Source organism: Dipodomys spectabilis, unplaced genomic scaffold (assembly GCF_019054845.1).
Source record: "Dipodomys spectabilis isolate Male_0828 unplaced genomic scaffold, ASM1905484v1 ptg000480l, whole genome shotgun sequence".
Classification (NCBI taxonomy): Eukaryota; Metazoa; Chordata; class Mammalia; order Rodentia; family Heteromyidae; genus Dipodomys; species Dipodomys spectabilis.
In genome coordinates, this window is record NW_024871157.1 from 2335427 (window position 1) to 2363082 (window position 27656).

The 27656-nt window shown below is 58.1% G+C and overlaps 2 protein-coding genes and 1 long non-coding RNA gene across 4 annotated transcripts; 1 reads left to right on the plus strand and 2 right to left on the minus strand.

The window, feature by feature from the left end:
- Nucleotides 1-493: 493 nt before the first annotated feature.
- On the plus strand, nucleotides 494-15578 carry Tctn1 (tectonic family member 1). The gene is made up of 14 exons (XM_042669043.1): nucleotides 494-720; nucleotides 1514-1634; nucleotides 3753-3883; nucleotides 5245-5396; nucleotides 6374-6473; nucleotides 7150-7259; nucleotides 8252-8272; nucleotides 9341-9472; nucleotides 9846-9971; nucleotides 10773-10858; nucleotides 11668-11808; nucleotides 13082-13244; nucleotides 14977-15102; nucleotides 15315-15578. The coding sequence occupies exons 1-14, from the start codon at nucleotides 501-503 to the stop codon at nucleotides 15456-15458; spliced, it is 1773 nt and encodes a 590-aa protein (XP_042524977.1). The 5' UTR covers nucleotides 494-500; the 3' UTR covers nucleotides 15459-15578.
- LOC122098566 lies at nucleotides 9438-15384 on the minus strand. Its single transcript, XR_006145746.1, has 3 exons — nucleotides 15280-15384; nucleotides 9867-10006; nucleotides 9438-9524 (listed from the first exon to the last, which is right to left on the minus strand). It is a non-coding gene; the product is annotated as an uncharacterized LOC122098566 (long non-coding RNA).
- Nucleotides 15579-15657: 79 nt separating the features above from the next.
- Hvcn1 (hydrogen voltage gated channel 1) lies at nucleotides 15658-25874 on the minus strand. 2 transcript variants are annotated; one of them, XM_042669044.1, is made up of 7 exons: nucleotides 25810-25874; nucleotides 23470-23509; nucleotides 19325-19630; nucleotides 17790-17894; nucleotides 16857-17088; nucleotides 16186-16298; nucleotides 15658-16033 (listed from the first exon to the last, which is right to left on the minus strand). In XM_042669044.1, the coding sequence occupies exons 2-7, from the start codon at nucleotides 23488-23490 to the stop codon at nucleotides 15968-15970; spliced, it is 843 nt and encodes a 280-aa protein (XP_042524978.1). In that variant the 5' UTR covers nucleotides 23491-23509; nucleotides 25810-25874; the 3' UTR covers nucleotides 15658-15967. The 2 variants fall into 2 exon arrangements, with proteins under 2 accessions (XP_042524978.1, XP_042524980.1); XM_042669046.1 differs by lacking the exons at nucleotides 23470-23509; nucleotides 25810-25874 and adding an exon at nucleotides 21964-22075.
- Between the last annotated feature and the right edge of the window lie 1782 nt (nucleotides 25875-27656).

Below are 27656 nucleotides of genomic sequence, written 5' to 3' on the forward strand. Positions count from 1 at the left end.
AGGATCACGGTTCAAAGCCAGCTCGGGCAAGAAAGTCCATGAGACTTATCTCCAATGAACCATGAGGAAACCGGGAGTGGCGCTGTGGCTCAAATGGTAGAGCGCTCGCCTGGAGGCTCAGGGACTGTCCAGCCGAGTTCAAGCCCCAGGACAGGCAAAAAAAAAAAAAAAAAAAAAGTCTGACTTTCCGACCTGAGAAGGCTTCGAACCGCGATCCTCAGATCTCAGCCTCCAGAGTAGCTAGGATCTCAGGCGTGAGGCGCCGGGCCGGCAGGAATGACGTTTTTGAATGGAGCGCTGCAGTTCGCTGAGACCCACCAACTCGGTCTGCGGCCCTGGACGCAAGCCACGCCCCTTCCCTCGCCCCGCCCCTCTCCCAGCAACGCCCGCTGCCTGACGGACCCGCTTCCCGTGTCGCCTCGCGCGGGGTTGTCGCGGTTGCCGGGGCAACGCGCCGGCGGTGGCGCGGGCGGCACGAGCGGCCCCGGCTCCGCAGCGCCATGGCGCCGCCAGGCCTCCCCGCGCTCGTGCTGGCGCTCCTGGGCTGCGCGGCCGCGGTGAGCGCGCAGGCCGCGGCCACGCCGGCGGCCACCACCGAGGGCCTCAACTCCACCGCGGCGGCCCCAGCCACTCCCGGAGCTTCTCCGTCGCCGGCGACCCTGGCGTCCCCCCGGGCGCCGCGGCTCCCCTCGGGTCCCAGGCCCGCCCCGGTCACGGACGGTGCGTACCGAGAGCCAGTTCCTGGAGATCCGGATCCGGCGTGGAGGGCGGGGGAGGAGAGCCTGCGTTCGTGCTCAGGCCAGAAATAAGGAATCCCGCCGAGGAAATGCAGTGGAAGTTTCTGGGTAGCGGTGGAAGTGAACCCCCGGGCTGCTCCGAAAGCTGAGTTCTGAGGATCGGGGTTCAAATCCACTCGGGGCAGGAAAGTCCATGCAACTCTTCCATTGAAACACCGAAACTGCTGGAAGTGGAGTTGTGACTCAAACGGTAGAGCATTAGCCTAGGCCCTGAGTTCAAGCCCCGGGTACACACACACACACACACACACACACACTACACACACACACACACACACACACACACACGTAATGAAAACCTCCCAGTGGTCATCGTTAGTATGTCACAGTTGTTAAGTGGGGAGATTTCTGCTTCTCTTCCATGCTTTCTTGTAAATCACCAGAGCGATGTTAAGCCCCTGAGCCATGGGTCCAGCAGGTGAGAATAGGTATGCCAGTACTTAAACCGGTGTAGTCATCAGCATCATCTGACAAGTATGGTGATTCAGGTTTCTTATTCAGTTTTACCAAAGTGGAGCTAGACCCCAAACAGAACTTCCAAACAAGTCAAACGAAGAGCCACTTTGGGAGACCTGGGAGATGAAGGGTTCAAACGAACTCCTTTCCACTTGGCAGATTTCCCCACAAGCACAGCACAGTACAGTGCCCCTTTCCTAAGACACCTGGCGTAGGTAGGGGGCAGTCCCCCCCTGCTGATTGACCTACTCTTCCTGCAGTTGCCTCTCTGTGCGTCTGTGACTTGTCCCCAGCCCAGTGTGACATCAACTGCTGCTGTGATCCCGACTGCAGCTCCACGGATTTCAGTGTCTTCTCTTCTTGCTCAGTTCCAGTCATCACGTAAGTGTACAACCTGTGTGTGTGTGTGTGCGTGCGCGCACATGTGCACGAAGCACTGATGCTTTACTACTTGCACCACATCTCCACTTCCAGCTTTTTTTTTTGTCTGTCGGGCTTGAACTCTGGGCTTGGGCGCTGTCCCTGTGCTCTTCGGCTCAAGGTGGATGCTCTACCACTTGAGCCACAGCAGCACTTCTGGTTTTCTAGTGGTTTATTGGAGATAAGAGTCTCACGGACTTTCCTGCCCAGGCAGCCTTTGAGCCTCGATCTTCAGATCTCAGCCTCCTGAGTAGCTAGGATTACAGGCATGAGCCACCGGTGCCCAGCTACATTTCCATCTTTTTTTTTTTTTTGCCAGTCATGGTGCCTGAACTCTGGGCCTGGGCACTATCCCTCAGCTCTTCAGCTCAAGGCTAGTGCTCTACCATTTGAGCCACAGCACCACTTCCAGCTTTTTCTGCTTATGTGATGCTGAGGAATCGAACCCAGGGCCTCATGCATGCAAGGCAAGCACTCTACCACTGAGCCACTTTCCCAGCCCCCTACTTCCAGCTTTTTAATGGTTAACTGGAGATCAGAGTCTCATGGACTTTCCCACTCCAGCTGGCTTCAAACTGCAATCCTTAGATCTCAGCCTCCTGAGTAGCTATGATTATAGACATGACCCATCAGTGCCAGGCTTGTACAGTATACTTCTTTTCCCTTCCTTTCTTCCTTCCTTCCTTCCTTCCTTCCTTCCTTCCTTCCTTCTTTCCTCCCTCCCTCCCTCCCTCTTTCTTTCTCTCTCTCTCTTTCTTTAGTCCTGGGGCTTGAACTCAAGGCCTGAGTGTTATCCCTGAGCTATTCTGCTCAAAGCTAGCACTCTACCACTTTGAGCCATAGCTCCACTTCTCTTTTTCTGGGACTTAATTGGAGATAAGAGTCACACAGACTTTCCTGCCTGCTGGCTTTCAACCAGAATCCTCAGATCTCAGCCTCCTGAGTAGCTAGAATTTACAGGCATTAACCGTCTGTGCCTGGCTGTATGGTACATTTTTAAGCCATAAATCTTCTAGATCATCTCACTTGGACTCTCACAATCCTCTGAAGATAGATGGCTTTATTTAAAGACCAGGTTTTGGGTTTTTTTGGTCAGTCGTGGGCCTTGAACTCGACCTGAGCCTTGTCCCTCAGCTCTTCAGCTCAAGGTGAGCGCTCTACCACTGGAACTACAGTGCCACTTCGAGTTTTCTGGTGATTTATTGGGGAAAAGAGTTTCATGGACTTTCCTGCCTGGGCTGCTTTTGAACCACAATCCTCAGATCTCAGCCTCCTGAGTAGCTAGGATTACAGGCATGAGCCACTGGCGCCCGGCAAGACCAGAAATTTTTGATCCATTCTTATAAACAATGTCTGTGTGTATGCATGTGTGCACGCGCGAGCCTGTCCTGGGGCTTGAATTCTGAGCACTGTCCCGGAGATTTTGTGCTCAAGAGCAGCCCTCTAGCATTTGGGTCACAGCCCCACTTCTGGCTTTTTTGGTGGTGAGTTGGAGTCTTGGGGACTTTATTGCCCAGGCTGGTTTTGAACCTCAATCCTCAGATCTCAGTCTCCTGAATAGCTACCTGGCCAATTGAAGCACTAAAGGAGTTTCTTATCATTGGTATGGAGTTTCCAGGTTCACTTGCATCAAACTTATACGTTGGAACAAGATTTCCTTAAAAATGATGATGAAGTTGGGTGCTGGTGGCTCCTACCTGTAATCCTAGCTACTCAGGAGGCTGAGATCTGAGGATCACAGTTCAAAGCCAGCCTGGGCAAGAAAGTCCAAGAGACTCTAATCTCCAATAAACCACCAGAAAACCAGAAGTGGTGCTATGACTTAAGTGGTAGAGCGCTCACCTTGAGCTGAAGAGCTGGGGGACAGCGCCCAGACCCAAAGTTCAACCCCACAAATGATCCAAGAAAAAAAAATGATTGTGATGACTATTTTCTGGTAGAGGAAAAAAAAGCTTCAACTGCTAAACATTGTAGCGGCTAACAGTTCATATGCAAGCACATGACAGGCTTTAAATCATCATGCTAAGACTGTGTGCTTCTGCTTTGGAATTTAATGCTATTATTCTTTGTAACTTTCAGGGGCGATCACCAGTTTTGCAGTCAAAAAGCAGCCGTCTACTCACTGAATTTCACAGCAAACCCTCCGCAGAGGGTGTTTAAACTTGTTGACCAGATCAATCCATCCATTTTCTGCATTCATATTACAAACTGTAAGTATTTAATGCCAGTCTACTTTGTGAATCCTTATAAAGTTTTCTTTTCTTTTTTTTTGCCAGTCCTGGGCTTGAACTCTGGGCCTGGGCACTGCCCTTGAGCTCTTCAGCTCAAGGTGAGAGCTCTACCACTTGAGCTACAATGTCACTTCCTGTTTTCTTGTGGTTTATTGGAGATAAGAGTTCCACAGACTTTCCTGCCTGGGCTGGCTTTGAACTGCGATCCTCAGATCTCAGCCTCCTGAGTAGCTAGGATTACAGGCATGAACCACCTGGTGCCTGGCTGAGTTCTTTCTTATACTTGATTTCCAAGGCATTTCAACTGTAACCTGCACAGGAATCCAGATTTACATGTATACATGTGAGTTTTAGGTTATTTCCTCTTGTGTAATGGTTGAAAATCAGGTCTATGTTAGAAGAGTACCTGTGGTTTCTATTTCCTTTTTCTTTTTCTTTTTACTAAGATTATTTGCATGAAAGCAGGATCTTTATTTTTATCTGAGTATTTAGTTCCAGTAAATCTGAGTGTGAGATGTCCTCAACATGTCAAAGATCAGAGACGCCTTTATGGTTTCATCAGGGTGTGTGTATGCGTGGGGGGGGGGCATGCGTGCGTGCGTGCGTGTGCGTGCATGCATGCCAGTTTTAAGGCTTGAGTTTGGGGCCTAGTTGCCATCCCTTAGCCTTTTTGCTCAAAGCTGGTGTTCTATCCCTTGAGCCATACCTCCAGTTCAGCTTTTTGGTGATTAATTGGAGATAAGAATCTCTTGGATTTGTCTGCCTAAGCTGGTTTTGGACCCCTATGCTCAGATCTCAACCTCCTGGTAGCTAGGATTACAGACATGAGCCACCAGCACTTGGCTAAATTTCATCATCTTCCTTCAGTGTCTGTCTATTGTGTTGTTGTGATTGAGAACAGGCATTACACTCTGCTCTGTTACCTGCAGTGACACAGCTGACCAGTGATTGCCCCGTTCTCTGCCATACCACCAGCCCAGCCAGCAGGCCTGTCCTCGTTCCCCCTCTCTCCATGGCCATCGGGGAGCCTCCCCTCTGCTCCCAAGAGGCAGCAGCAGACTCCATTGCAGATTCAGTCTCTGTGGAGACTGGAGTAGATGAAGGGCTCTTCTTGGCGTGGCTGGCGTGGTTCTGCCATTTCCATGTAGGCGTCAGGAACCATTCCTGCCCCACAGTCAGAAGCAGGAAGTCTGTTTATTTATCAAGGCTCGGGAAATCCTGGGTGCAGGAAATATGCAAAAAGATTCTTCCTGCTTAACACTCCAGCTTCTAGACCATGACAGGATTCATATCGAATATCCATGTTTATGCTGATGTAAAATATTTTTCCCTAATAACAGATAAACCCGCACTGTCCTTTACTGATCCGGAAGTGCCCAATGAAAACACTTTTGACAGATCCATGAAGACACCTAGTGGTTTCATGTCCAATATGGAATCAGATGTTTCTCTTACAACCAATTGGGAAGCTGCAAACACTGCAAACTATAAGGTGAGCCTGAACTGTGTCCCTGTGCTCTTGTAACTGTCAATGCGTAACCCAGGACTGCCTCCCTGGATACAGAGACTTGGTATTGTGCTCTAAAAAAAGTAGTATTTGTGCCTTTGAGTTAAAGATGATGGAAATTAAAGCTGAATGTTTAAATTCTGGACGTAGGATTGATTTCAGCTCATTGCCACTGTGGTAAGCTTTGTTTTCATCTCTGCAGAATTCTGCTCTATCAACCTTAAAAGATAACAGAATTCATCTGGGCACCAGTGGCTCATGCTTATAATCCCTATAATCCTAGCTACTCAGGAGGCTAAGACCTGAGGATTGTGGTTTGAAGCCAGTCCAGGCAAGAATGTCTGTGAGACTCCAGTTAACTACAGAAAACTGGAAGTGGAGCTGTGGTAGATCATTAATCTTGAGCACCAAAGCTTAGGGACAGTGCCAGGTCCAGAGTTCAAGTCCCAGGACTGGCACAAAAAAAAAAAAGAGAGAAAAAGAATAAGAGCTGGGCGCAGGTGGCTCACGCCTATAATCCTAGCTATGTGGGAGGCTGAGATCTGAAGAATGCAGCCAGCCTGGGCAGCAAAGCCCAATAAATCACCAGAAAAAATGGAAGTGGAACTGTGGCTCAAGTGGTGGAGCACTAGCCTTGAGCTGAAGAGCTGAGGGACAGTGCCCAGGCCCAGAGTTCAAGCCCCATGACCTACCAAAAAAAAAAAAAAGGGGGTGAAATCAGCACTGTTGCATCTTTAATCCTAACACTTGGGAGGCTGAAGCAGGAGGATTAAGAGTTGAGTCCAGGAGTTGAAGACTAGCTTTGGCCACACAGTGATACCAGGGCCATGCTGTGTGGCCCCTCGTGGGCATGCAAGTCAACGGTGACGGAAAGACTGAAAACACTGTAACCAGTGCAGGTGGTTGTGTTTGTAGTACGGGGCTCAGTGCACACTTCATACGTGTGTTCATTGTGTTTGTAGTATGGGGATCCCGTGCAGATTTCACATGCGTCTTCGCCTTCGTTTCTGCGGCTTCCTTCGCCTCTCACGTCATCTCTGTGCACTGACGGCAATCCTGCAGGTAGGAGGCGCCCTGTTCTTTTTCCCTCTGACGCTTTGCTGGTGGCAGTAGTTGTAGCCAAACAGGCTATGACTTTGGGCACAGAACCTTCGGGCCAGCAGAGGCCTCCAAGTTCAGGCCTCTAAGCCCAGCCACACTTGAGGACTTTGGAATGTGTGTATGTGTGTGTGCGCCAGTACTGGGGCTTGAACTCAGAACTTTGTGTTCTTGCTTGGCTCAAGGCTCTCATTCTACCATTTGAGCCACATCTCTACTTTTGGCTTTTATGTGATTAATTGGAGCTAAGAGTCTCATGGGCTTTCCTGTCCTGCCTGGCTTCACACCATAATTCTGAAATCTCAGTCTCCTGAGTAGCTAGGATTACGATGTGAGCCACAGCTCCAGGCCATAACGTAAACATTTTATGTGCATCTTTTCTTTTGCTCACACAGACTATTTCTGAAAGATGTCCCAGCAACTCTATGCTGGCACCCCTGGGGGAGGGGCTGGGGGCCGGACTGGAGCATCCAGGGTCCTCTGGGCCTCTTGTGAATTTGGCACATGCATTACCTAGTTGAAATAGAGCTTTGCAGCCCTGTGTTAGACAGCATTGCTGCGTTCCAGCTGTTTCGGTTTCCGATGGGGGTTGACGCTTTCTTCTGTGTCCTCGCCCGGCCGGGAATGTTATGATCTCCAGGGTTTCTGATGAACAAGGCTGTTGCGTGCACCCGCAGGGTGCGTGTGGAGCAGTGTGGAGAAACCGAGGCCCTGAGCATGGCTCACTACAGCAGCCCTGTGATTTTGGGGGTGAGTGGAACTGGTTTGTTGTATAATTCAAAATAAGATAAGCACAGAATCATTTCAGTGACCAACCTTGAAGTTTAACTGTCTCTTCCCAGCACTAGGTTCTAACGATTATGAAAGCAATTTTGGGAATAATTTTTGTCTGTACAGCTAGATCATGTGTTCTTTCATTCATTGATAGTGACACGCAGTAGCGTCTGTCTGTGAATCAGACAAGTCATGAAAGCCTCATGGTGACAGCCGCCATGTTGGGGTGAGAAGCCGTCTCTCGGCGGAGCCCTTGGTCTCTGGCTGGCTGAGGAGCCGGGCGGCGGGGAGAGCAGGAAGGAGCTGCTGAGTCTGGAGCTGCTGAGTCCGGCTCCATCTCCTAATGGCGTTGGGTCACAGTAAGCGAGCCAGCCCCACTCGCCACAGCTCCACTTCCGGCTGTTTGCTGGTTAACCGGCAATGAGTCTTACAAACTTTTTTGCCCAGGGTGGCTGTGAAGCTGGATCCTCCCTCCTCCCACGTCAGCCTCCTGAGCAGCCAGGTTACAGCGTGGGCCACCGGCGCCGGCTGGACAAGGCCACGAGGCCTGTGAGCCCTACAGGCCATTTGACTTCTGGGCTGTCCTGAAGGCGTGTGGGCATCTGGGTACCACACTGGCCCAGACCTGTCTCCCGCCCTCCCCCTGAAGCTGAGGCTGGAGGTGGCCAGGAGGTGGGGGGAGAGCGCGCCCCTCCCAGGGGAGAACCCTGCTGCACTGCACGGCAGGCGGAAGCACAGCATGGGTTGGACGCATAGCAGGAAACTAGCTGGAGGCTGGGGGCTTTGGGGCGGCCACAGTGACCAGAAGGGTGGGACCTGCATCCGTTCTACCCCAGGCTAGTGCTTGGTGCCGCAGGGAATAGTGACCGGAGCCAAGGCCTGTGACTGCGACCTTGAACCAGCGGGCAGGGCTGTGGAAGTGGTCTCTTTGTTGTCCTTATCAAATTTGTTGTTCCTTTTATTCCTAGGTGCCTTACTCAGCAACACACGTAAGTACTGCCTCTTTCCTTCTTCCTCCCTTCCGTCTTCTTTCCTTCCTTCCCTCCCTTCCTCCCTTCTTTCCTTCTCCCTTCCTCCCTTCTTCCTTCTTCCCTCCTATCTCCTTCCTTCCTTCCTCCCTCCCACCCTCCCTTTTTCCTTCCTTCCTCCCTCCCTTCCTTCCTCCCTTCTTCCTTCCTTGCTCCCTTTGCTGATACTAATGTTTGAACTCAGCACCTCACCTTGAGCCATGCCTGAAGCCTAGCTTTTTGCTGGCTATGTTGGGAGATGGAGTCTCACAGATGTCTGGCTGGGCTGGCTTTGAACTACTATTCGTAGATCTCTGCCCCTGAGTACAGCAGGACAGGGATCTGGCACAGAGCAGCCCGTGTGTGACGGGCAGCTTGGGGCTCCATGCAGACAAGCGTAGGAGCTAGCAGCAGGCACAACATGGGCCGAGTTTTGTCATCACGTCGGCTAGAGCTCGGGTTCAGCAGATTTCCTTCCATCCGAGTGATGCTAGCGGCACCTCCCAGCCCGGAACGATCTGTGCTCATTTTGTCACACATGCTGCAAGACGTGCGCACGCCCCTGCCACACGCTCCCTAGTGAGGAGCGAGGGGGCTGTTCCGCGTCGTGAACAGCAGTGTCCCTACACCCGCTCACCTGCTGTGCGGGGCACCGACGTTTTCTGCTGCATAGGCCCCGAACGTGCACTCAGCGTATCTAGTTTACCGGCTCTGCGAAGATAGTTGGGTATCTGAGGCACAAGTCAGTGTGCTTTTGTAAGTAGAGTCTACAGGAACGTTCTGTGATGGATACCTCTGGGTAGGAATGTAAATGAGAGCGGGGAGAGAATGGTGGGAGAGATGACAGGCGATCCTCCTGATCCAGCCTGGTGTAGCTACCAGATTGGTCACCACTGCACTTGGCTGTGGAGTGGAAAGGAGGTCTTGCTTTCTTGTCAGGCTGGCCTTGAACAGTGATCCTCCAGTTCTCAGCCTCCCATGTAGCCAGGGTTACAGGTATGAGCCGCCAGCTCCCTGCCCAGCTTTCTCTTCACTGTTGTCCCCTTGCAGGTCCCCATCACCATTCAGTCCATCACCATCCGTTCTCAGAATCACACGCTGCAGCGGCTGGAGGACACGGCAGTGCTGCAGCCGGCTCTCCTTACTGGCCAGGGCGGAATCTGCATTAACGTTGTTCTTGAGGTCCGCTCCCCACTTGCTCTGCCGGCTCCCGTGGTTATGGCAAGCTCTGGACCTGTGGGGAGTGGGGTGCCTGTCACAGGGGCCCGGCCCCTCTCGGGGTGTTGGCCTGTCCCACTGGGCCCCTCTGCAGCCTCCACAAATGTGTTGTGGTTTTGTAGCTGCCGCTGCTGTGTTTGTACAAACACTGAGCGCAGGAGCCAATGTGGAATTAATGCATAACTCGGGCACCGAGAGGCTCAGGTGACCCCATCTCTGGGGTGGGGCTGTGGGGGTCACTGCAGAGTCAGCAGAGAAAAGTGGCAGCCCAGGGGCTTCTTTGGGTTGTAATATAGCAGGTGTGGGCACCTTTGGGGCATCCTTTTGCTCTGTTTAGGTCAAGTACAGCCTCACGTACACAGACGCAGGGGTCATATCGTCTGCGGGCGTTGCCTTCCTCCTGGGCTCCCTCAGCGGCGCGGTGGCTGATGTGCAGCAGAAGTTTGAAATTCACTTTCTCCAGGTGAGTTGGCTCAGCTCCATTCAAGTATTTCACAGCTGTGTAAATAAGAGCATAACGTTATTTATCTGGGTGCTGGTGCTCCTGCGTCTAATCCCAGCTACTCTACTCAGGAGCTGAGATCTGAGGATTGAGGCTCAAAGCCAGACTGGACAGGAAACTTATCTCCAGTTAACCACTAAAAAGTCTGAATTGGAGGTATGGCTTACGTGTAAAGCACCAGCTTTGAGCAAAGTAAAGGCCTGAGCCCAGACCCTCAGTTTGTTTCAGTACTAACACCAAGTCGGTTTTTTTTTTTGGTCGGCTGTGGGGCTTGAACTCTGGGCCTGGGCGCTGTCCCTGCACTCTTCAGCTCAAGGCTAGCGCTCTACCACTTGAGCCACACCATTTCCAGCTTTTTCTGCTTATGTGGTGCTGAGGAATGGAACCCAGGGCCTTCTGCATGCGAGGCAAACACTTTACCACTGAGCCACCTTCCCAACCCCAAATCATAATTTCTTAGTGAGACAAAGTCATTTAGAAGCATCACCCCGTGCGGCGCTGGGTCCAGCACAAAGGGAACCTCACAGAACAGGAGGCTGGCGTGTGGAGCAGGGCGGGGGAGGGGGGGTGATGGGAAGGGAGCAATGTGGGCCTCAAGCCTTTCCCTTTCCACCTGTTTGTCCAGCTCTGTGGTGGACCTCACACGCCCAGGGAAAGAAACCCTGTGCTGGTCACCGTCCCCAGCGTGACTGTGAACGCAGCGCGAGTTCCCCTGCCAGCTGCAGTGCGTGCTCATGGGGGGCTTTCTGTATTTCTCTGCAGCAACACACAAAGCCAGTTCCTGTCAGCGGAAACCCGGGCTACGTGGCGGGGCTCCCGCTGCTGGCTGGCTTTCGGCCTCACGGGGGATATCCTTTTTTTGGTCTGGGAAGGAAGGTGATTCTCTTCCTCTTGGGGCTCTGTGGACGGCCTGTGGGAAGGAGAGACCCGACATGGCCAGAGCTTCCTCTAAGGTTTGTGTGTGCACATGTGTGTGGCAAAAGGGAGGGGACTGGAGGAGACTGGTGCTTGCACAGCCCAAGAAAATGGCAGTAGTTAGAACTAAAATCTTAAGACAGAAAAGTTGCGTTTGGGCATATTTGCCTCCATATTGCAAATGAAACTCCTAAGAAAATTGATGATTTTTTTTTTGGAGGGGGGATTTAGACTTAGCTCTGAAGGGCCACTTTTTTTGGAGGGGGGATCATGGGGCTTGAATTCAGGGCCTGGGTGCTGTCCCTGAGCTGCTCAAAGCTGGCACTCTACCATTTTGAGCCACAGTGCCACTTCCAGTTTTCTGGTGGTTTATTGGAGATTAGAGTCTCACAAACTTTCCTGCCTGGGCTGGCTTTGAACCATGATCCCTGGATCTCAGCCTTCTGAGCAGCTAGGATCACAGGCGTGAGGCACTGATGCCCAGCGGAAGGGCCACTTTCTGAAGAATTTCCTCAGGAAGAAGGCCAAGTGAGTGCCAGTGCCTCCCCCCTGTAATCCTAGCTACTCAGGAGGCTGATATCTGAGGATGCCATTCCAAGCCAGCCCAGGCAGGAAAGTCTGCGACCCTCTTAGCTCATGGCCGGTCTTGTGGTGGGTCTGGTGATGCCTCAGGACTGACAGGTGGGCTGACTTGAGTACCAGGTTGCTGGAGCGCTGGGCACGGCCTTAACTGTGCCTGAATGTCTGGGATTGTGCAGACCCTCAATAGATACCGACAGCTCACCATCCTGCAGAGCACACCTGAGCAAGACTGCTTTGCGCGCCCGGGCCCCCGGACCCCGGTGCTGTTCGGGTATGACGTGCAGTCCGGCTGCCGACTGAGGTGAGCCACCTGTTCCCATGGGGACCTGTTGGTGGGCACCACAGAAGAAGGCCCCTGTCCCCTGTATTTGCCATGCTGTGCCTCCGCCACGCATCAGTGGTCACCATTAACCATCAATAGCAAATGACCACACCACGCTCCTACACACATGGCAGCTGAGAGCTCACGGCTCTGTGCTCCCGTGTAAGCTTGCCTAGCACTTAATGTGCTGAAGTCCTTCCTCCGTTTCTCTCTCCCTTACACGGTAGGGTAAGCAGTGAAAGGAAGCCTGAATGGGACCTGTGCTTTTTTTTTTTTGGCCAGTCCTGGGGCTTGAACTCTGGCCTGGGCACTGCCCCTGAGCTTCTTTGGCTCAAGGCTAGCACTCTACCACTTGGGCCACAGGGCCCCTTCTGGCTTTTTTTTTTCTTTTGAGTGGTTTATTGGAGTCTCACAGACTTTACTGCCCTGCCTGGCTTTGAACCACGATCCTTAGATCTGCCTTCTGAGTAGCTAGGATTACAGGCATGAGCCATTGGTGCCTGGCTGCTTTTGTTTTTTTTATTATCAATCATGTATGTGATATAAATTGGCAAATAATTCTGCACAGCTGGATAAAACCAGTTCTTCCCCCTGTGGGCCCATTCCAGAGCGATCACTTGCCATTCTTGTGGCCCGATGGAAATTTTCCTCAAATCTTTCTCTCGTTTATTTTATTTGCCATTACTGGGGCCTAAACTCAGGGCCTTGGTGCTGTCCCTTAGCCTTTTCTGCTCAAGGCTGGCTCTGTACCATGTGAGCCATGGCTCCACTTTGGATTCTTGGTGGTTCACTGGAGGTAAGAGTCTCATGGACTTTCCTGCCTGGGCTGGCTTGGAGCCAATATCCTCAGACCTCAGCCTTCTGAGTAACTGGGATTACAGGCGTGAGCCACTGGTGCCTGGTTTTCCCTATCTTTAAGTGACTTCCACATAATGCTGCTCCCTGATATTTGGGTTTTCTGAGTGATTCCGGAAGATTCTCAGAGCCTTTACTGTGCCAGAGTCCTTCAGGAGGAGGGGCGGGGTTGCGGAGAGGCAGTGTTTCCCCAACTTCCATCCACGGCACTCTGAACAGAGCATGTCTCACAGTGGAGTGTGGTTTGAGAAACGCGATTGTGGCTCATCTACCACCCCCCTCGTGCAGGGGGGCCTCTCCCTCCTGGACAGGGAGAGAGGGAGAGGCACAACACTGGGCGGGTGGGGTGGGTGGATGCAGGCCTCTGCTGCTTCAGTTGGCCTTTCCCTTCCTGAAGGCTGAGCAGCGCCGTCCCGTGTGAGCTGGCTGCACAGAAGGTTGGGGCACTGCTGAGGGGCCAGGCCTTCCCTGACTACGTGGCCTCCTTTGGAAACTCACGGCCCCAGGACATCCTAGATTGGGTGCCTGTCCACTTCGTCACCCACTCATCCAGAGGGAAGGTAGGGAGAAAGAAGGGCAGCCAGGACCATTATGTCTGTGCAAATGTGCTGCTGCCTGAGACACCCCAAATCCAAGCTAGGCCTCCCCCAGGCATCTCATGCTGGGGCAGTAAAGATGGAGCCATCCGCCTGCGCAGTGCACAGGCCCATATGAGCTTTCAGTTCCAAGTCCCCAAAGAGGAACGGAGGCTGATACCCTACAAATAGGTTCCTGGTCACGTGGCACTCTCCGCCCCCCAATTTTCTTTTGTCTTAGCAGTCAAAGTGTGGGCGGCCCGTCCAGGCCCCAAGGCGCCCGCTCCCACTTTATCGCTCCCGCCGCTCATCGCCGGCTTCTGCCTGTCAGCTTCGTGGAGGCCTCTCATTATCCACGTTGTATTTATAGCCTGGGCTTGGGGTGAGGAGGGGGCGCAGCTCCCCAAGGGGCCCAGCATGCTCCAGTGTGCTCTGCAGCTGCGCACACATTGCTCTTCCATCTCCTGGGAGCTGGGCACTGACCTGTCACCCTCACCTGCCTGGATGGACGATGGGGGAGGCCGCTGGACTCGCCCTAGGCTTCCGCAGGGGGCCAGCGCCCCCAGCCTTGTGGCTTCCAGGTGGACTTCAGCTGTGCTCCGAGGGCCACTCCCAGCTCAGGGTTCCACCAGCGCTTTGGGGGCACACAGCAGGCCTGCCACTTTCTTGTGCCCTAAGGCATGTATTTAGAAATGTGTGTGTGTGTGTGCGCGCGCGCGCTGGCGCGTGCGTGCGTGCTGGTACTGGGGCTTGAACTCAGGTCCTAGGCATTATCCTTTAATATACACACACACATATTTTTTTTTACTCAAGGCTAATGCTCTACCACTTGACCCACATCTCCATTTGTCTTTTAGCTGGTTAACTGGAGTCTCGTGGACTTTTCTTCCCAGGGTGGTTCTAAACTGCAATCCTCAGTTCTCAGCCTCCTGAGTAGCTGGGATTGTAGGTGTGAGCCACCAATGCCTGCCTCCAGAGAAAGGTTTTGTTTTTGTTTTCATTGTGGAAGTTTTAAGCATCCAGGGAAGTGCCTGGGCATGGAACCCATCCATCTACCCCGCCATCATACCCCTCCCCTTCCCCCCCCAACAGCCAGCACTGCCACCTGAGTAGACTCAGAAGGCAACAAAGTCTGGAGGCCTCCTTTGGGGCTGACCAAGCCTTTTGGGTCCTGGGGCAGCGGCAGTGTGCAGCTGTCCACTGTGGCATGCATGCTTGGTGCAGATGCTTTGCTGGTATCTTTGACCAGGTATGGACACAGCTGAATACCTGGATGTCAGTTCTACATGGCCAACTGATAAAATGAGATAAATGAGGAGTGCTTAATCCATGCTTGTAGCAGTGGCTCACGCCTGTCATCCTAGCTACTCAGGAGGCTGAGGTCTAAGGATCATGGTTCAAAGCCAGCCCGACAGGAAAGTCTGTGAGACTAGGCACTGTCCCTGCGCTTCTTTTGCTCAAGGCTAGCGCTTTACCACTTGAGCCCCAGTGCCACGTCTAGCTTTTTCTGCTTATGTGATACTGAGGAATAAAACCCAGGGCTTCCATGAGACTTATCTCCAGTAGACTCAGAGAAACTCCATCAGAGCTGTCTTGGTCTCAGTTCGGGTGGGTGCCCTCTCCCGGGCAACGCTAAGTGGCTGTGGGGACGGTGGTCTGGGGTTCTAGGGCTCAACCCCGAGTGGCTGCCGTGCTCATGGTTTGGGGTCGCATGCAGGGGCCCTGCCAGCTGCCCGTGGCTCTGCGCGTGGAGGTGGAGTGGACCAAGCTCGGGAGCCTGGGGAACCCGCAGGCCAGGGTCGTGAACGTCACCGCCAGCCTCCTCTCTGCCCCGCTTCCCGAGGTGAGCGCGCCCCTCCCCGCAGCCCCGCAGCCCCGCAGCCCCGGCAACAACCAGCTCAGAGCCCAGTAGCACTGGCAGATGTATTACTTGGTAAAGGCGTTGAGCGCCCACACTGGGGCGCCCCGCGGGGAGAACGCCCCTGGGCAGGAGGGGACGCCCCTGCAGAGGGGGGCTGACCTCTCCCGCTGGCCCGCCCGCGCCCCCGGCCGCAGGTCCGCATGGGCAGGGACGGCGCAGTGCTCTTGTCCAGCGCGGTCCGGTTCGTGGACGTGTCCGCTCCGGCCGAGGCCGGGCTCCGGGCGCCGCCTGCCATCCACGCCCGGCTGCCCCCCGGCTTCTTCTTCCCCTTCGGGTGAGGTGAGTGCGTGGGGGGGGTTGGGGGCAGTCCTTCCTCCCTGCCCCCCACTGGACGCAGAATCTTCCTGAAGCGAAGCACCTACTGCAGGACGGCTCTGCACAGCCGGGGGGGGGGGGGGGGGGGGGCTACGGGGAGGTCCGGGCGCGGGATGGGGATGGGGGTGCGCAGGGATGGAGGGCCGGGCGCGGGGATGGGGGGCCGGGGTGCGGGGAGGGGGGGGCGCGGGCAGGTTGAGGGCGCAGCGTGGACCGCAGTGAAGGGGGAAAGGCGGAGGGCGGAGCGGCTGGAAGCCGGGGTGCCGCTGGGCCTCACCCCCCAGGGCCGGCGCCCCAACACCAGCTCCTTACAAAGCGGGAATGGAGGGCTTTTCGCCAAGCGGCTGCTTCTCCTTGCAGAGGGCGCCCGGCCCGCCGCCCGCGGGAACCGAGGACGGAGTGGACGGGCGGACGTCGTGCCCCGCGGTCCGCGGCGGTGAGGCGGGGCCGGGCCTCCCGCCCTCCCCGAGGCCTAGGCCTCGCCCGGCAGCAGCCCGTGCCCGCGCAGCAGCCCGTGCAGCCTCTCGATCTCGCGCTCCTGCGGCAGGGCAGGCCGGGGTCAGGCCGGGGTCGGCCCCGCGTCCCGGGGTCAGGCCGGGGTCGGCTCCGGGTCCCGGGGTCAGGCTGGGGTCGGCTCCGGGTCCCGGGGTCAGCCCCGCCGCCATCCCCGGCGCCCCGGCGGCTCCTCACCTTCTCCGTGCAGCTGAACTCCAGGTGCTGGATCTTGGCGGCCAGCTGGACGTTCATCTGCTTCAGCCGCAGGAGCTGCCGCTCCGAGCGCGTCTTCACCGAGATGATGATCCCTGCGGGGAGGGCCACGACACGGCTTCCGCGCGTGCGCATGCGCGCGCGCGCAGGACCTGGGCGGGAGCTCGGGACCGCGCTGCCCGGAGTTGTTCACGCAAGGTTCCCGCGCTGCCACGTGAGCCGCAGCGCGCTTCCGGCCTTCTGGCGGTCCGTGGAAGAGTCTCACAGACTTGGCTGCCCGGATGCTTTGAAGCACTACCCTCAGACTTCCACCCAGCTCGGACCCCCAAATTCAAAACAGAGCCGCGCCAGGAAAAGCCTGAGAGCTTCTGGACCTTTCCAGAAGTGTTTCTTTCCCCCCTTTACTGTGGATAGAACCGAGGGCCTCAGCGCAGCCTGGTCTGGGCGCTCCTGCTCCAGCCTCCACACCACCTAAGACCGCAGGCACAGGCTGCGCTGCGGCAGCGACCATGGGAACGGCTGCGGTGAAGGTCCCGAGCACAGTGCTGCGGCGGCCATCTGCCAAGGGTGCCCCTCCGAGTCCCACAGACTTGGGAACCCCGGGTGACCAGCCGTGCCCTGTCCCACCCGCAGCCCACGCGCATGGGACGCACCATTGATGATCCGGGCCACACGCCACAGCCGCAGCAGGATCAGCAGGCCCAGGGCCTCGAACTCGTGTTCCCGAAACAGAAGGACAATGTCCAGGACAAACGACACTACCACCACGATGGCGTCCAGGATCTCAAACTTGTGGTGGAAGAACTCCAGGTGGAAGACGAAGATCTTCAGGAAAACCTCCACCATAAAGACGAACAGGATGGCAATGCTCATGTAGTGGAACACCTGAGGACGGAAACAGTCACCCGAGCCCCCGCTGCCGTGCACAGCCGACGGCGAGCCGGCCACCAGCTACGGGCGCACCACCCAGCCCTTGTTCCAAAGAACTGGGAGCCGTCACCCCCGCTAATTCTGGGGAGACAGAGTACCCATCAAGTGGTGGGGGCATCCCTCAGGTGTCACAGCTCCTGAACCCCGGAATGGGTGCCAACCTAGGTGGGAGGGAACTAGGGAAGAGCCCCCATCCAGTGTGTGTGTGTGTGTGTGTGTGCATGTGCATGTGCATGTGTGTGTGCGCGCCGGTCCTGGGGCTTGAACTCTTTTCTCTCGAGGCTAGTACTCTACCACTTGAGCCATGCCACCACTTCCAGAAATAAGCATGTCAGGGACCTTCCTGCCTGTCTTTGAACTGCAATCCTCAGATCTCAGCCTCCTGAGTAGCCAGGATTACAGGCGGGAGCCACCAGTGCCAGGCCCCATCCAGTTCCTAGCTGAGGAACCCTTTCCTCACAGCTGGCAAGTCCCACAGTGGCTAAATGGGGCAATTTGAACGTGAAAACACAACAGATGTACCGTGACACACACTGGATTGTTCTGACCTCTGAGTCCCCAGTGAGGACCTGCTGCTCTGGGGGTGGGGGTGGCCTGCATGCAGGGAGTAGAAGCCACCCCATGGGCAGCCATCCACCAGGGCTGCGCGGCCTTACCTGGGCCGCATAGTTGTTCTTGTCAGGCTGGATAATCTTCAGGTCCAGGATGAGTTCGGCAAGCACCAGGAGTGCATCCAGGATCACCAGGCAGATGACCACCACCTGCCACAGAGACCAGCCAGGAGCCTGAGCTCAGAGCATCCTGCCCAGTCCCTTACTGCCCCCCATACCCCCCATATTGCTACACTGCTCCTTTCCATTCTCCCCCTCCCTGTACCGTCACCCAAAGGCCACCTTCTCAGTGGCAAAAAGTATGTGCTTCTTAAAAAGTGGTTTGTTTGCTTTTTCTTTTGTGTGTCTGTGCCAGTACTGAGGCTTGAACTCAAGGCCTTGATGTTGTCCTGACCTTTTTTGTTCAAGGATGGTGCTCTATCACTTGAGCCACAGCTCTACTTCCAGCTTTTTGCTGGTTAACTGAAGAGTAACTAAACCTGAATTCTCAGAGCTGGGCGTTCTGACAGCTGGGATTGCAGGTGGGAGCCTCTGGCACCTGACTCCATTTTTAAAGCCACCCAAGTGTGGGGAACATTTTTTTTTCTTTCCATTTTACCCCAGAAGTCAGTGAGAGAGGTGCTGTCCACTGCTTCTAGAAGGGATCTGAACACGCGGGGTGCCTGCAACTGTGTCCTGCAAGTGCTCCCCCAAGGCCTCCCACTCCCCACACCCCAACTTGCTCCCAGCACCTGCTCATTCCCTGGGGTGTGCACGCGCTGCTCACCCCACGAAGCCCCCCACAGCCACAGGCAAAACCCAGCAGGCAAGCCAGGTGCCAGTGGCTCACGCCTGTCATTCTAGTAACTCAAGAGGTTGCAATCTGAGGACCACGGTTCAAAGCCAGCCCAGGCAGGGGTTTGTGACTCTTTATCTCCAATGAACCACCAGAAAACCAGAAGTGGCACTATGGCTCAACTGGTAGAGTACTCACCTTGAGCTGAAGAGCTCAGGGACAGTGCCCAGGCTCAGTTCAAGTTTCACAACCAACAACAACAAAAATCGGGCAAAGAATGGGCGGAGCCCCTAAGGCAGGCTGCTGGGGGCTTCTTTCGTGGAGCAGACGCGAGCGAGCGCCTTCCGCCTCCAGCAAGCAGCCTTTCACTACCACACGACTGTCTGGGAATTTGCATAACCTAAAAATTGCCACTGTGACCATTTTTAAATTACACCAAGTTCAGCGGCCTTCAGCACCCTCAGTCGCATGACTACCACCACTATCTAGTTCCAGCACCCCAAATGGGAACCCCAGATCCACTGTCACCCCTCCTCTAGTTTATGGGCAGCCGCCATCTGCGGCGTGTCTGCCCGCTGTGCCCGTCCCGTGAGTGCGGTCGCCGTGTGCAACCTTGCTGTCGGCCTCGAGGGCATCCACATACAGTGCAAGTCCGTGACTCCTTCCTTTTCATGGCCGAGTAATATTCCACTGAACGAACAGGCCACGTTTTATTTACCCATTCCCCCCGGACGGGCCGTCCCCCGCCCCCATCTGCCTCCCGGAGCGGCGGGCAGGCGCAGGGGCGGCCGCGCTGCTCTCCTACCTGGAACCGGTGCGAGATGAAGAGCCTGCGCAGGGCGCTCCTCAGGTGCGAGGTGAAGAGCCTGCGCAGGGCGCTCCTCAGGTCCCGGGGCGCCGCGGGCGCGGGCGCGGGGCCGGGCTCGGGGGCCGCGGCGCAGCCCTCCTCCGCGGGGCCCGGGCCCGGCTCCGGCTCCGGCGGCTCCTCCTCCTCGGCCTCGTTCTCCCACCGCTGGTAGTTGACGTTCCAGGCGCGGTAGTCGTCGCCGACCACGGTGAAGTGGCGCAGGAGGCGGCCCATGGCGGGGCGCGGGGCGCGGGCGCGGGCGGCCTGCGGGGCGGGGCGGGGCTCAGCGCCGGCGGCGGGGCCGGAGGACGGGGCGCCCCGGGGAGGACGGCGCTGGGCCCCGCCGGCTCCGGCCCGCCCCCTTCCCGCCCCTCCTCCCGGGCTCCAGCACGGCCTCCACGCGCGGCCCGGCCTCCAGCCCCACTCAGCCTCCACGCGCGGGCCTGGCCTCCAGTCTCCAGCCCCACTCGGCATCCACGCGCGGCCCGGCCTCCAGCCTCCAGCCCCACTCGGCCTCCACGCGCGGGCCCGGCCTCCAGCCTTGGCCTCCACGCGCGAGCCCAGCCTCCAGCCCCACTCGGCCTCCACGCGCGGGCCCGGCCTCCAGCCTCGGCCTCCACGCGCGGGCCCCGACTCCAGCCCTGGCCTCCACGCGCCGAAGGCCCTGCCCTCGCACGGCCCCCGGATGTCCCCGCCACACGATCCCTCTCAGGAACTTTCTCCCCCACGTCCTCCCCAGACCTGCTCACGGGGGCAGATTGCTCAAACACCCCCATCCTTCTCGATGATTCCGTCGCCCTCAGGCACAAGGCCCGGCTTGGCAAAAGCAAGATGCAGAAAGCTGGGCTGGAGGCCGGCGCTCCACCGCCCGGCCACGGCGCCCGGCCGGCTTTGTTTCAGCCGCTCACTGAGGTGAGTCTCATGGGCTCTCCACCGGGGCTGGCTCCAGGCACTGACCTCGGCTGGCAGCCTCCAGAGGGCCTGGCCTGCCACACACCCATCCGCCCTGGGGTCTGGAAACTTCCAGCCCCCCTCCCGGGGCCAACTTCCCCGGGGAAGCCACCCCTGGGCACAGGGAGCCCGCAGGTGCTGTGCAGAAACCACAGCGTCTCACGGGGAGGAAAACGCTCTTTCTGGAAACTTGTCACCACTCAAGATGCAACTTGGCCGTCATCCGGGATGGAAGTATTTATAGCGCCACAGCGCAGAACACCATGCTGATGTAAGTCAGGTCCGTGTCGGCCAGAGCAGCAAAGTTACAGAGCGAGGCTTAGACCCCACCCACGAAATGTGGGCCTCGCTCAGCGGCTTCACCACCCTGGCCCGTCTACACTGGGGAAACTGAGTCACAGGGGCGCACAGAGTGCCACCCAGGCCTGGCCCAGAGCGACCGCTCGAGAAGGACACACTCCTTTCCCCTCCTCCGTGGCCCTGAGGCTTTCTCACCGCTGCTCATCTCCCTGTCCGTGTCAAAGCCCAAGACGGGGCCAGGCACCGCGCATGCGCCTGCCTCATGGCGGTTCAGGAAGTGGAGGAGGTCAGAGTTCAATGCCAGCCTGGGCAAAAGCTCGAGACCCTATCTGAAAAATTACTAAAGCAAAAAGGGCTGGCTCCGGGAGCACGCCCATCACCCCAGCCACTCTGCAGGAAAGCCCACAAGATGCTTTTCTCCAGTGAACACCAAAAACTGTGGAGAGGAGCTGTGGCTCAAGTGGTAGAGCCCCAGCCTTGAACCAGAAAGCTCAGGGACAGCGGCCAGGCCCTAAGTTCAAGCCCCTGTACCTCACACCCTCTACACACACACACACACACACACACACGGCTAGGGCTGCCAAGGAAGTGCAAAGCTCTGGGTTCAAACTCCAGTGCCCCAACAAACCCCACCCAGGAGGGTGAGCCCCGAGGGACGGGAGCGCGCGGGCTGAGCACACAGGTGCTGCCCAGCAGGCAGGCCCAGGCCTGGAGGGGCAAGAAGGCTGAGGCCGTCATCTGCAGAGCAGGGAGTCCCCGGGTTCAAGGCTCAACAACATCTACAGGATAAAGGTTCTTTTGAAGACACTCGGCCTGACGCCCCTCCGGTCTCCCTCGGTCCCCTGGGAGCTGGTTTTGAACACCTGGTTAGCCTGGGACCCAGCACCTCCAGAAGGTCAGCATAAACCCTGGTGTCGATGCCAAGGCTGGGCCTGGCAAGCTCTTCCCACCAGGGCATGATGGGAATGCGCCTGAAGCCCGAGTTCAGCCCCCGCCAAGCAGGCCGTGCTGAGGAGTGGCCTACTGCGCTCCTGGGCAGCAGTGACTGTGACTGCACCAGAGTGCTGGGCAGACTCTTGGGGGAGAAGCTCAGGCCACAGGGCCTTTGCACGCACGGTTCTCTGCCTGGACTATGTAACTCCCTCTGTCACCTGCCTCCCCCAGCCCCGAGCTCCAGCAAGCTGGCCATGCCCCCTCTGCCACTTCTCTGTGACTCCATCACCCCATTCCTGAAGAGGGTGGGGGTCCCGTTTACACCGTAACTTCTGAACCCAGGAGAGGAGTGGTGGTGGAAAGCAGCCACAGCAGAAAGCAGAACCCCCCCCACGCCCCGCAGTGCAGCTCACCTGACCGCACCCCATTCGGTCTCAGTGTTCTGAGGAATGTCTATTTTTAAGATCAGGGAAGTCTTTAAATAAGCGTAGAGGCTTTTCCTTCTCCAGAGTGGGGAGGAAGTTTGAAGCCCACAGAAAACAACCCATGCTAGGTGATGGCTCCCCAGAGCCCAGCCTCCTCCCCATTTCCTGTAGGTTCAGGGGCCTTGATTGGCAGGTGCATCTGCCAATCAATGGGTGCACCATTTACAGACTGGGAATCGGGGAACAGGGAAGCCAAGAGACTTACCCAGAATCACACAGCCAGGGAGTCATGGAGTTTGAATTCGGGGCCTAGGCATTGTCCCTGAGCTCTTATACTCTATCACTTGAGCCACAGCACCACTTCTGGTTTTTTGGTGGTTCATTGGAGATAAGTTTCCAGGCCTTCCCACATGGGCTGGCTTTGAACCATGATCCTCAAGATCTCCGCCTCCTGAGTAGCTAGGAGGACAGACCAGAGCCACAACGTGCTCCTTTTGGTGGAACTGGGGTTTGGACTCAGCACCTTGAGCTTGCTAGGCAGACAACTGAGCCACTCTCAGCCCGTTAAGTCTTCTTCAGGTTGAGCCTGTCACTTTGTCCCCAGGGTTGGCTTAGACTACGATCCTTTTGTTTCTGCTTCCTGAGTAGCTGGGCTTACAGGCATGAACAACCATGCTTGGCTTCTTCTATTTCATTTCCTAAAAGGTGGGCTTTGGGACCCACCTATGGGCTGGGTTTGGAAGCTCACTTGGGAGGTGGAGGGCGCATGTGCCTCTTTCCCTGTGGCCGACATTGACACTCAGAGAAGTTCCTGAGTTCATGACGCAGAGGTGCACAGCTGCAGGCGACAAAGACAAAGCAGCGGCTGGGAACGGTGGCCCTGGGCCTCAGTGCCCTGGACCAATGTTTCAGTGATGCTCCAGCCAGGAGAATAGGGGGGCCACTCTGCACCCCTTTCCCTCCTGCCTCCACTGCCCCAGTGAACCCCTCCCCGACCAGGCCTGATGGCAGAATACCACGGCTGCACCTGGGGCCTCCCGGTAAACTGAGTCCGGGAGAGGACACAGCGGCCAGCGGCTGGGGAGCACGGACGCCACAGGCCTCACGACGCTGGGACACGTGCCCGACGCTGGGACACGTGCCCGACGCTGGGACACGTGCCCGACGCTGGGACACGTGCACGACGCTGGGACACGTGCCCGAGCTGCATTCCTTCCTCTGCCTCTTCCCGACTGCGCCGCCACGGCGCAACCCCCCGTGCCCGCGTCCTGCGCGGCCCCCGCCGGTGGCCCAGCCTGGCACTCAGCGCTCTTCACGGGCTTCCACACAGGGAAACTGAGGCTGGGGCCGTAATCTGGCCTACAAAGCTGGGCTGGCAGCATCCCAGCTCCCTACAGACTCTGCAAAGCCCACGACAGGGCTGTACCTCGTGACCCCAGGACGGCACGGCCGCTCGACCTGGGGAGAGGCTCGCTGTCTCCCACGGCCCTTTACCTTCTTGTCCTGGGCCTGCATGCTGCCGTCGTCCCTGCACCTGCGGGAGGAGACATGGCCGTCAGTGTGACGCTCTGCCCTCCGGGTCGAGTACTCTCTGCATTTGCCAGACAGGCTCTCTACCACCTGAACCACATCCCAAGCCCTATTTTTTGTCGGTGATGGGGCTTGAACTGTGGGCCTGGGCACTGTCCAGCTCAAGGCGAGTGCTCCACCACTTGAGCCACAGCACCACTTCCTGCTCGGCCAATTTTTGAGACTCCATTCTCACTTTCTGCTCAGCTCAGCCTGGAGCTGTGATCCTCCTATTCGGGCCTTCTGCTAGGCTGGGATTACAGGTACACACCACGAGACCTAACTTACTGGTTCTGAAGGGGTGATGTCTCATGAACATTTTGCCCCAGGCTGGCTTGGAACCTTGATCCTTCGGATCTCAGTCTCTGTATAGCTAGGATTATAGATATGAGCCACTGTGCCTAGCTGCAATCTTCTTACAGATTAGTTTTCTTTCAGATCTGCATAAAGCTAAAAAACGTGTGGCGTACACACAAGTCTTTTTTTTTTTGTTGTTGGTCGTGGGGCTTGAACTCTGGGCTTTGGATGCTGTCCCTCAGCTCTTCAGCTCAAGACAAGCGCTCTACCGCTTGAGCCTCAGCGCCACTTCTGGTTTTCTGGTGGTTTATTGGAGATAAGAGTTTCACGGACTTTCCTGCCTGGGCTGGCTTTGAACTGTGATCCTCAGATCTCAGCCTCCTGAGTAGCTAGGATTACAGGCGTGAGCCACTGGTGCTTGGTTTACACACAAGTCTTGACACACACACCACACAGGGATTGGAAGTGGGAACTCGGACAAGCACCTGTTCAGTTGTGGCGCTGCTTTGTGGTGACTGGGGATAGGACGCGGCCAGCACCCCACAATGGCTCCAGGGCAGAAAGACCCGGATGCACACCATGGATGGACTCAGTGTCACAGACACCTTGGGATGTTAGCCAGCCAGTAAAGAGAGAAGCTCCCCTCACATGCTGCACGGGAGTGGGCCTTGGAAACACAAAGCTGAGTATGCCATCCACTGCATGGCTGAAATGTGTATGACCTGCCCAGAATGGGCAGAGCTGCAGGGACAGAGGGCAGGGGACACGGGGGCAGGGGGCATGGGGCAGAGTGCACAGGGGCAGAGGGCAGGGGGCACGGGGGAGGGGGCAGAGGGCAGGGGGCAGAGGGCAGGCTGGACGGATCGTGGCTGGGGAGGCCAGGTAACGCCAAGTGGTTCTGTGGCCGAGGCCGACTTTGGGGAACCGGGGACGGCGGGAGCAGGGAGGAAGGGCGAGGCTGAGGCCCGTTTGGATGGAGAAAGCGCTGTTGGGCAAGCGGAGGCGGGCGGGCGCGCCGGGCCAGGTCCCTGCGCCGGTCACCCCGCCTGGGCCGCCGGTCACCCCGCCTCGAAGGAGCCGGTCACCCCGCCTGGAGGGCGCCGGTCACCCCGCCTGGGCCGCCGGTCACCCCGCCTGGAGGGAGCCGGTCACCCCGCCTGGGCCGCCGGTCACCCCGCCTGGAGGGAGCCGGTCACCCCGCCTGGAGGGCGCCGGTCACCCCGCCTGGGCCGCCGGTCACCCCGCCTGGAGGGAGCCGGTCACCCCGCCTGGGCCGCCGGTCACCCCGCCTGGACGGAGCCGGTCACCCCGCCTGGGCCGCCGGTCACCCCGCCTGGAGGGCGCCGGTCACCCCGCCTGGAGGGCGCCGGTCACCCCGCCTGGGCGGCCGGTCACCCCGCCTGGGCCGCCGGTCACCCCGCCTGGAGGGCGCCGGTCACCCCTCCTCGAAGGAGCCGTTCACCCCGCCTGGGCCGCCGGTCACCCCGCCTGGAGGGCGCCGGTCACCCCGCCTGGAGGGCGCCGGTCACCCCGCCTGGAGGGCGCCGGTCACCCCGCCTGGGCCGCCGGTCACCCCGCCTGGGCGGCCGGTGGAGGACTTGGTCCGACGCGGTCGCTGGACGGACACGCGAGACCCCGCCCGAAAAGCAGCCGGGGGTGTGGTCGCGCGGCCGAGGCCCCGCGGGAAACGAACCGCGAGGGCGGGCGGGCGCGGGGCCACGGCGGGGCGGGCGCGGGGCCACGGCGGAAGTCTGGGCCGGGGGCCGCCGTGGGCCCGGGCCGCGCGGGGCTCGGGTGCGGGCTGGGGACGCCGGGCCCGCGGGCCCCTGCGGCAGGGCGGCCCCTCCCCCCTCCCCTCCCCTCCCCCCTCCCCTCCCCTCTCCCCTCCCCTCTCCCCCCCCTCCCTCCCTCCTCCGCCCGCGGGGCCGGGACGCGGCCCTCGGGTCCCGCCGCGGGCCGGGCGCTCACCGCGGGGCCGCCGTGCGTGCGGACGTCGGGGCGGCGCGGGCCGGAGCGCGGCGGAGGCGAGGTCTGAGGTCCGCCCGGGCCGCGAATCACGGGACCGGCGGGGTGGGGGCCGCACTTCCTCCGTCCGCGCCCACCGCGCCGCCCGCCCACTTCCGGAGCCATGTCCCGCCCTCAGGGCCCCCAGAGCAACCTGACCTCCCACCTCTGACCCGGACCCCCGCCCAGACCCCGCCCTCACACCCCAGCTCCGACCCCGACCGCCGACCAGACCCCACCCCGACCCCTCCTGCGGAGCTCCAGGGCAGAGCCCGCCCAGACAGACAGACCACAGACAGGGAGGCAGGCAGACAGACAGGCAGACAGACAGACAGAGACAGACAGGGAGGCAGGCAGACAGACAGACAGAGACAGACAGGGAGGCAGGCAGACAGACAGGCAGACAGACAGAGACAGACAGGGAGGCAGGCAGACAGACAGACAGGGAGGCAGGCAGACAGACAGGCAGACAGACAGAGACAGACAGGGAGGCAGGCAGACAGACAGAGAGACAGGGAGGCAGGCAGACAGACAGGCAGACAGAGAGACAGACAGACAGACAGGCAGACAGACAGCCAGATAGACAGACAGACAGCTTAGACAGACAGACAGACAGGGAGGCAGGCAGACAGACAGACGGACAGGCAGGCAGGCAGGGTGGGGGACCCAGAGGCGCTCGGGCCCTGTCTGAGCTGCCGCTTGGGAGTTGGATTCTCCAGGAGCCACGTGCAGCCGTCCTTAATCCAGAAGCGCATTTCGGGGTGACCTGCACTCTTTGCTTTTTTTTCTCGGGAGGCTGAGACCTGAGAATCAGCGGGGCTTTGCCTGTTCCGTAGCACGCGCTGTCTCACTCAGCAATAGGACGCTGTGGTGCACTGTGTTGTAGCGGGTGGCAGGGCTTCCTTCTTCAGGGCTGAGCGGTATTCCACAATACAGACATGCCCCCTGTTCATCCACAGATCTGCGGGGATCCTCTGATGGGACAGGACAAGTGTAGCATCTGGGGTTGGGGTGGGTGGCAGGAAGGCAGAGGTGCAAGGCGAGGTGCAAGGGTGGCCTGGCTGTCTGTGGGGAGCAGGAGGAAAAGACTGAGAACGCAAGTTCTTCTTAGAAGACAGAAGATGAGGGGGGCGGCCGTGGATGGCCGTGTCCTCTGCGGAGCAGGGTGGACAAGGTCTGCCCAGATTGTAGGAACACGTGGCTGGAGCCATTGGCTTGGACAGGTCTAGTAACAGCAGGTTTGAGTCAGGAACTGGGTGTCCTCAGTGCCCAGTGGGTCAGGAAGGGCTCAGAATGCATGGGGAAGAGAACGGGGAGGGGGGCGGGGATGGAGTCAGGAAGGTCTCGAGTCTCAGGCATGGTGGGTGGCTGGGCAGGGGACCAGGCGATCGTGCCGGCCTGTGGGTCTGAGTCGCACCCAGGCTGTTAGCAGCAGCAGCAGCAGCAGCGCCTCATTCCACCTGCTGGCCACTCATGGGAATGACAGTGGCTTGCTCTAGGCGAGCCTGGCCAGAGCTGGCCGGGCCTCCCAGAGAGGCACAAGGCTGAACGTGCGGCCTAGACCCCGCTGCCACTGTCAGGATGGGGCAGGCGGCCGTCCTCAGCTGACCCATACTGACCCCCTAAGATTGGCCGAAGGACCCCCAGCCCCGCCCCACTTACCCACGCTGGCTTGGCCTGTGCTCAGCATGGTGACTGTCTCTTCCCTCCCTTTGGATCTGAGGTGGACACGGGGCCTGATGGGGCGACGGACAACTGAGGCCTCACTGGCCTTTGTCACAGGGTGAGACAGGGATGGAGGGAGAAAAGCA

Excerpts from the sequence above, each read along its gene's own strand:
- Hvcn1 (XM_042669044.1), bottom strand. The coding sequence starts at position 23,490 with ATGCAGGCCCAGGACAAGAAG. Across the intron at positions 17,089-17,789 it reads AGAACAACTATGCGGCCCAG|GTGTTCCACTACATGAGCAT; the intron begins GTAAGGCCGCGC and ends TTCCGTCCTCAG. Across the intron at positions 16,034-16,185 it reads AGTTCAGCTGCACGGAGAAG|GAGCGCGAGATCGAGAGGCT; the intron begins GTGAGGAGCCGC and ends GCCCTGCCGCAG.
- Tctn1 (XM_042669043.1), top strand. The coding sequence starts at position 501 with ATGGCGCCGCCAGGCCTCCCCGCGCTCGTGCTGGCGCTCCTGGGCTGC. Across the intron at positions 3,884-5,244 it reads CTGCATTCATATTACAAACT|ATAAACCCGCACTGTCCTTT; the intron begins GTAAGTATTTAA and ends CCCTAATAACAG. Across the intron at positions 5,397-6,373 it reads CAAACACTGCAAACTATAAG|TATGGGGATCCCGTGCAGAT; the intron begins GTGAGCCTGAAC and ends TTGTGTTTGTAG.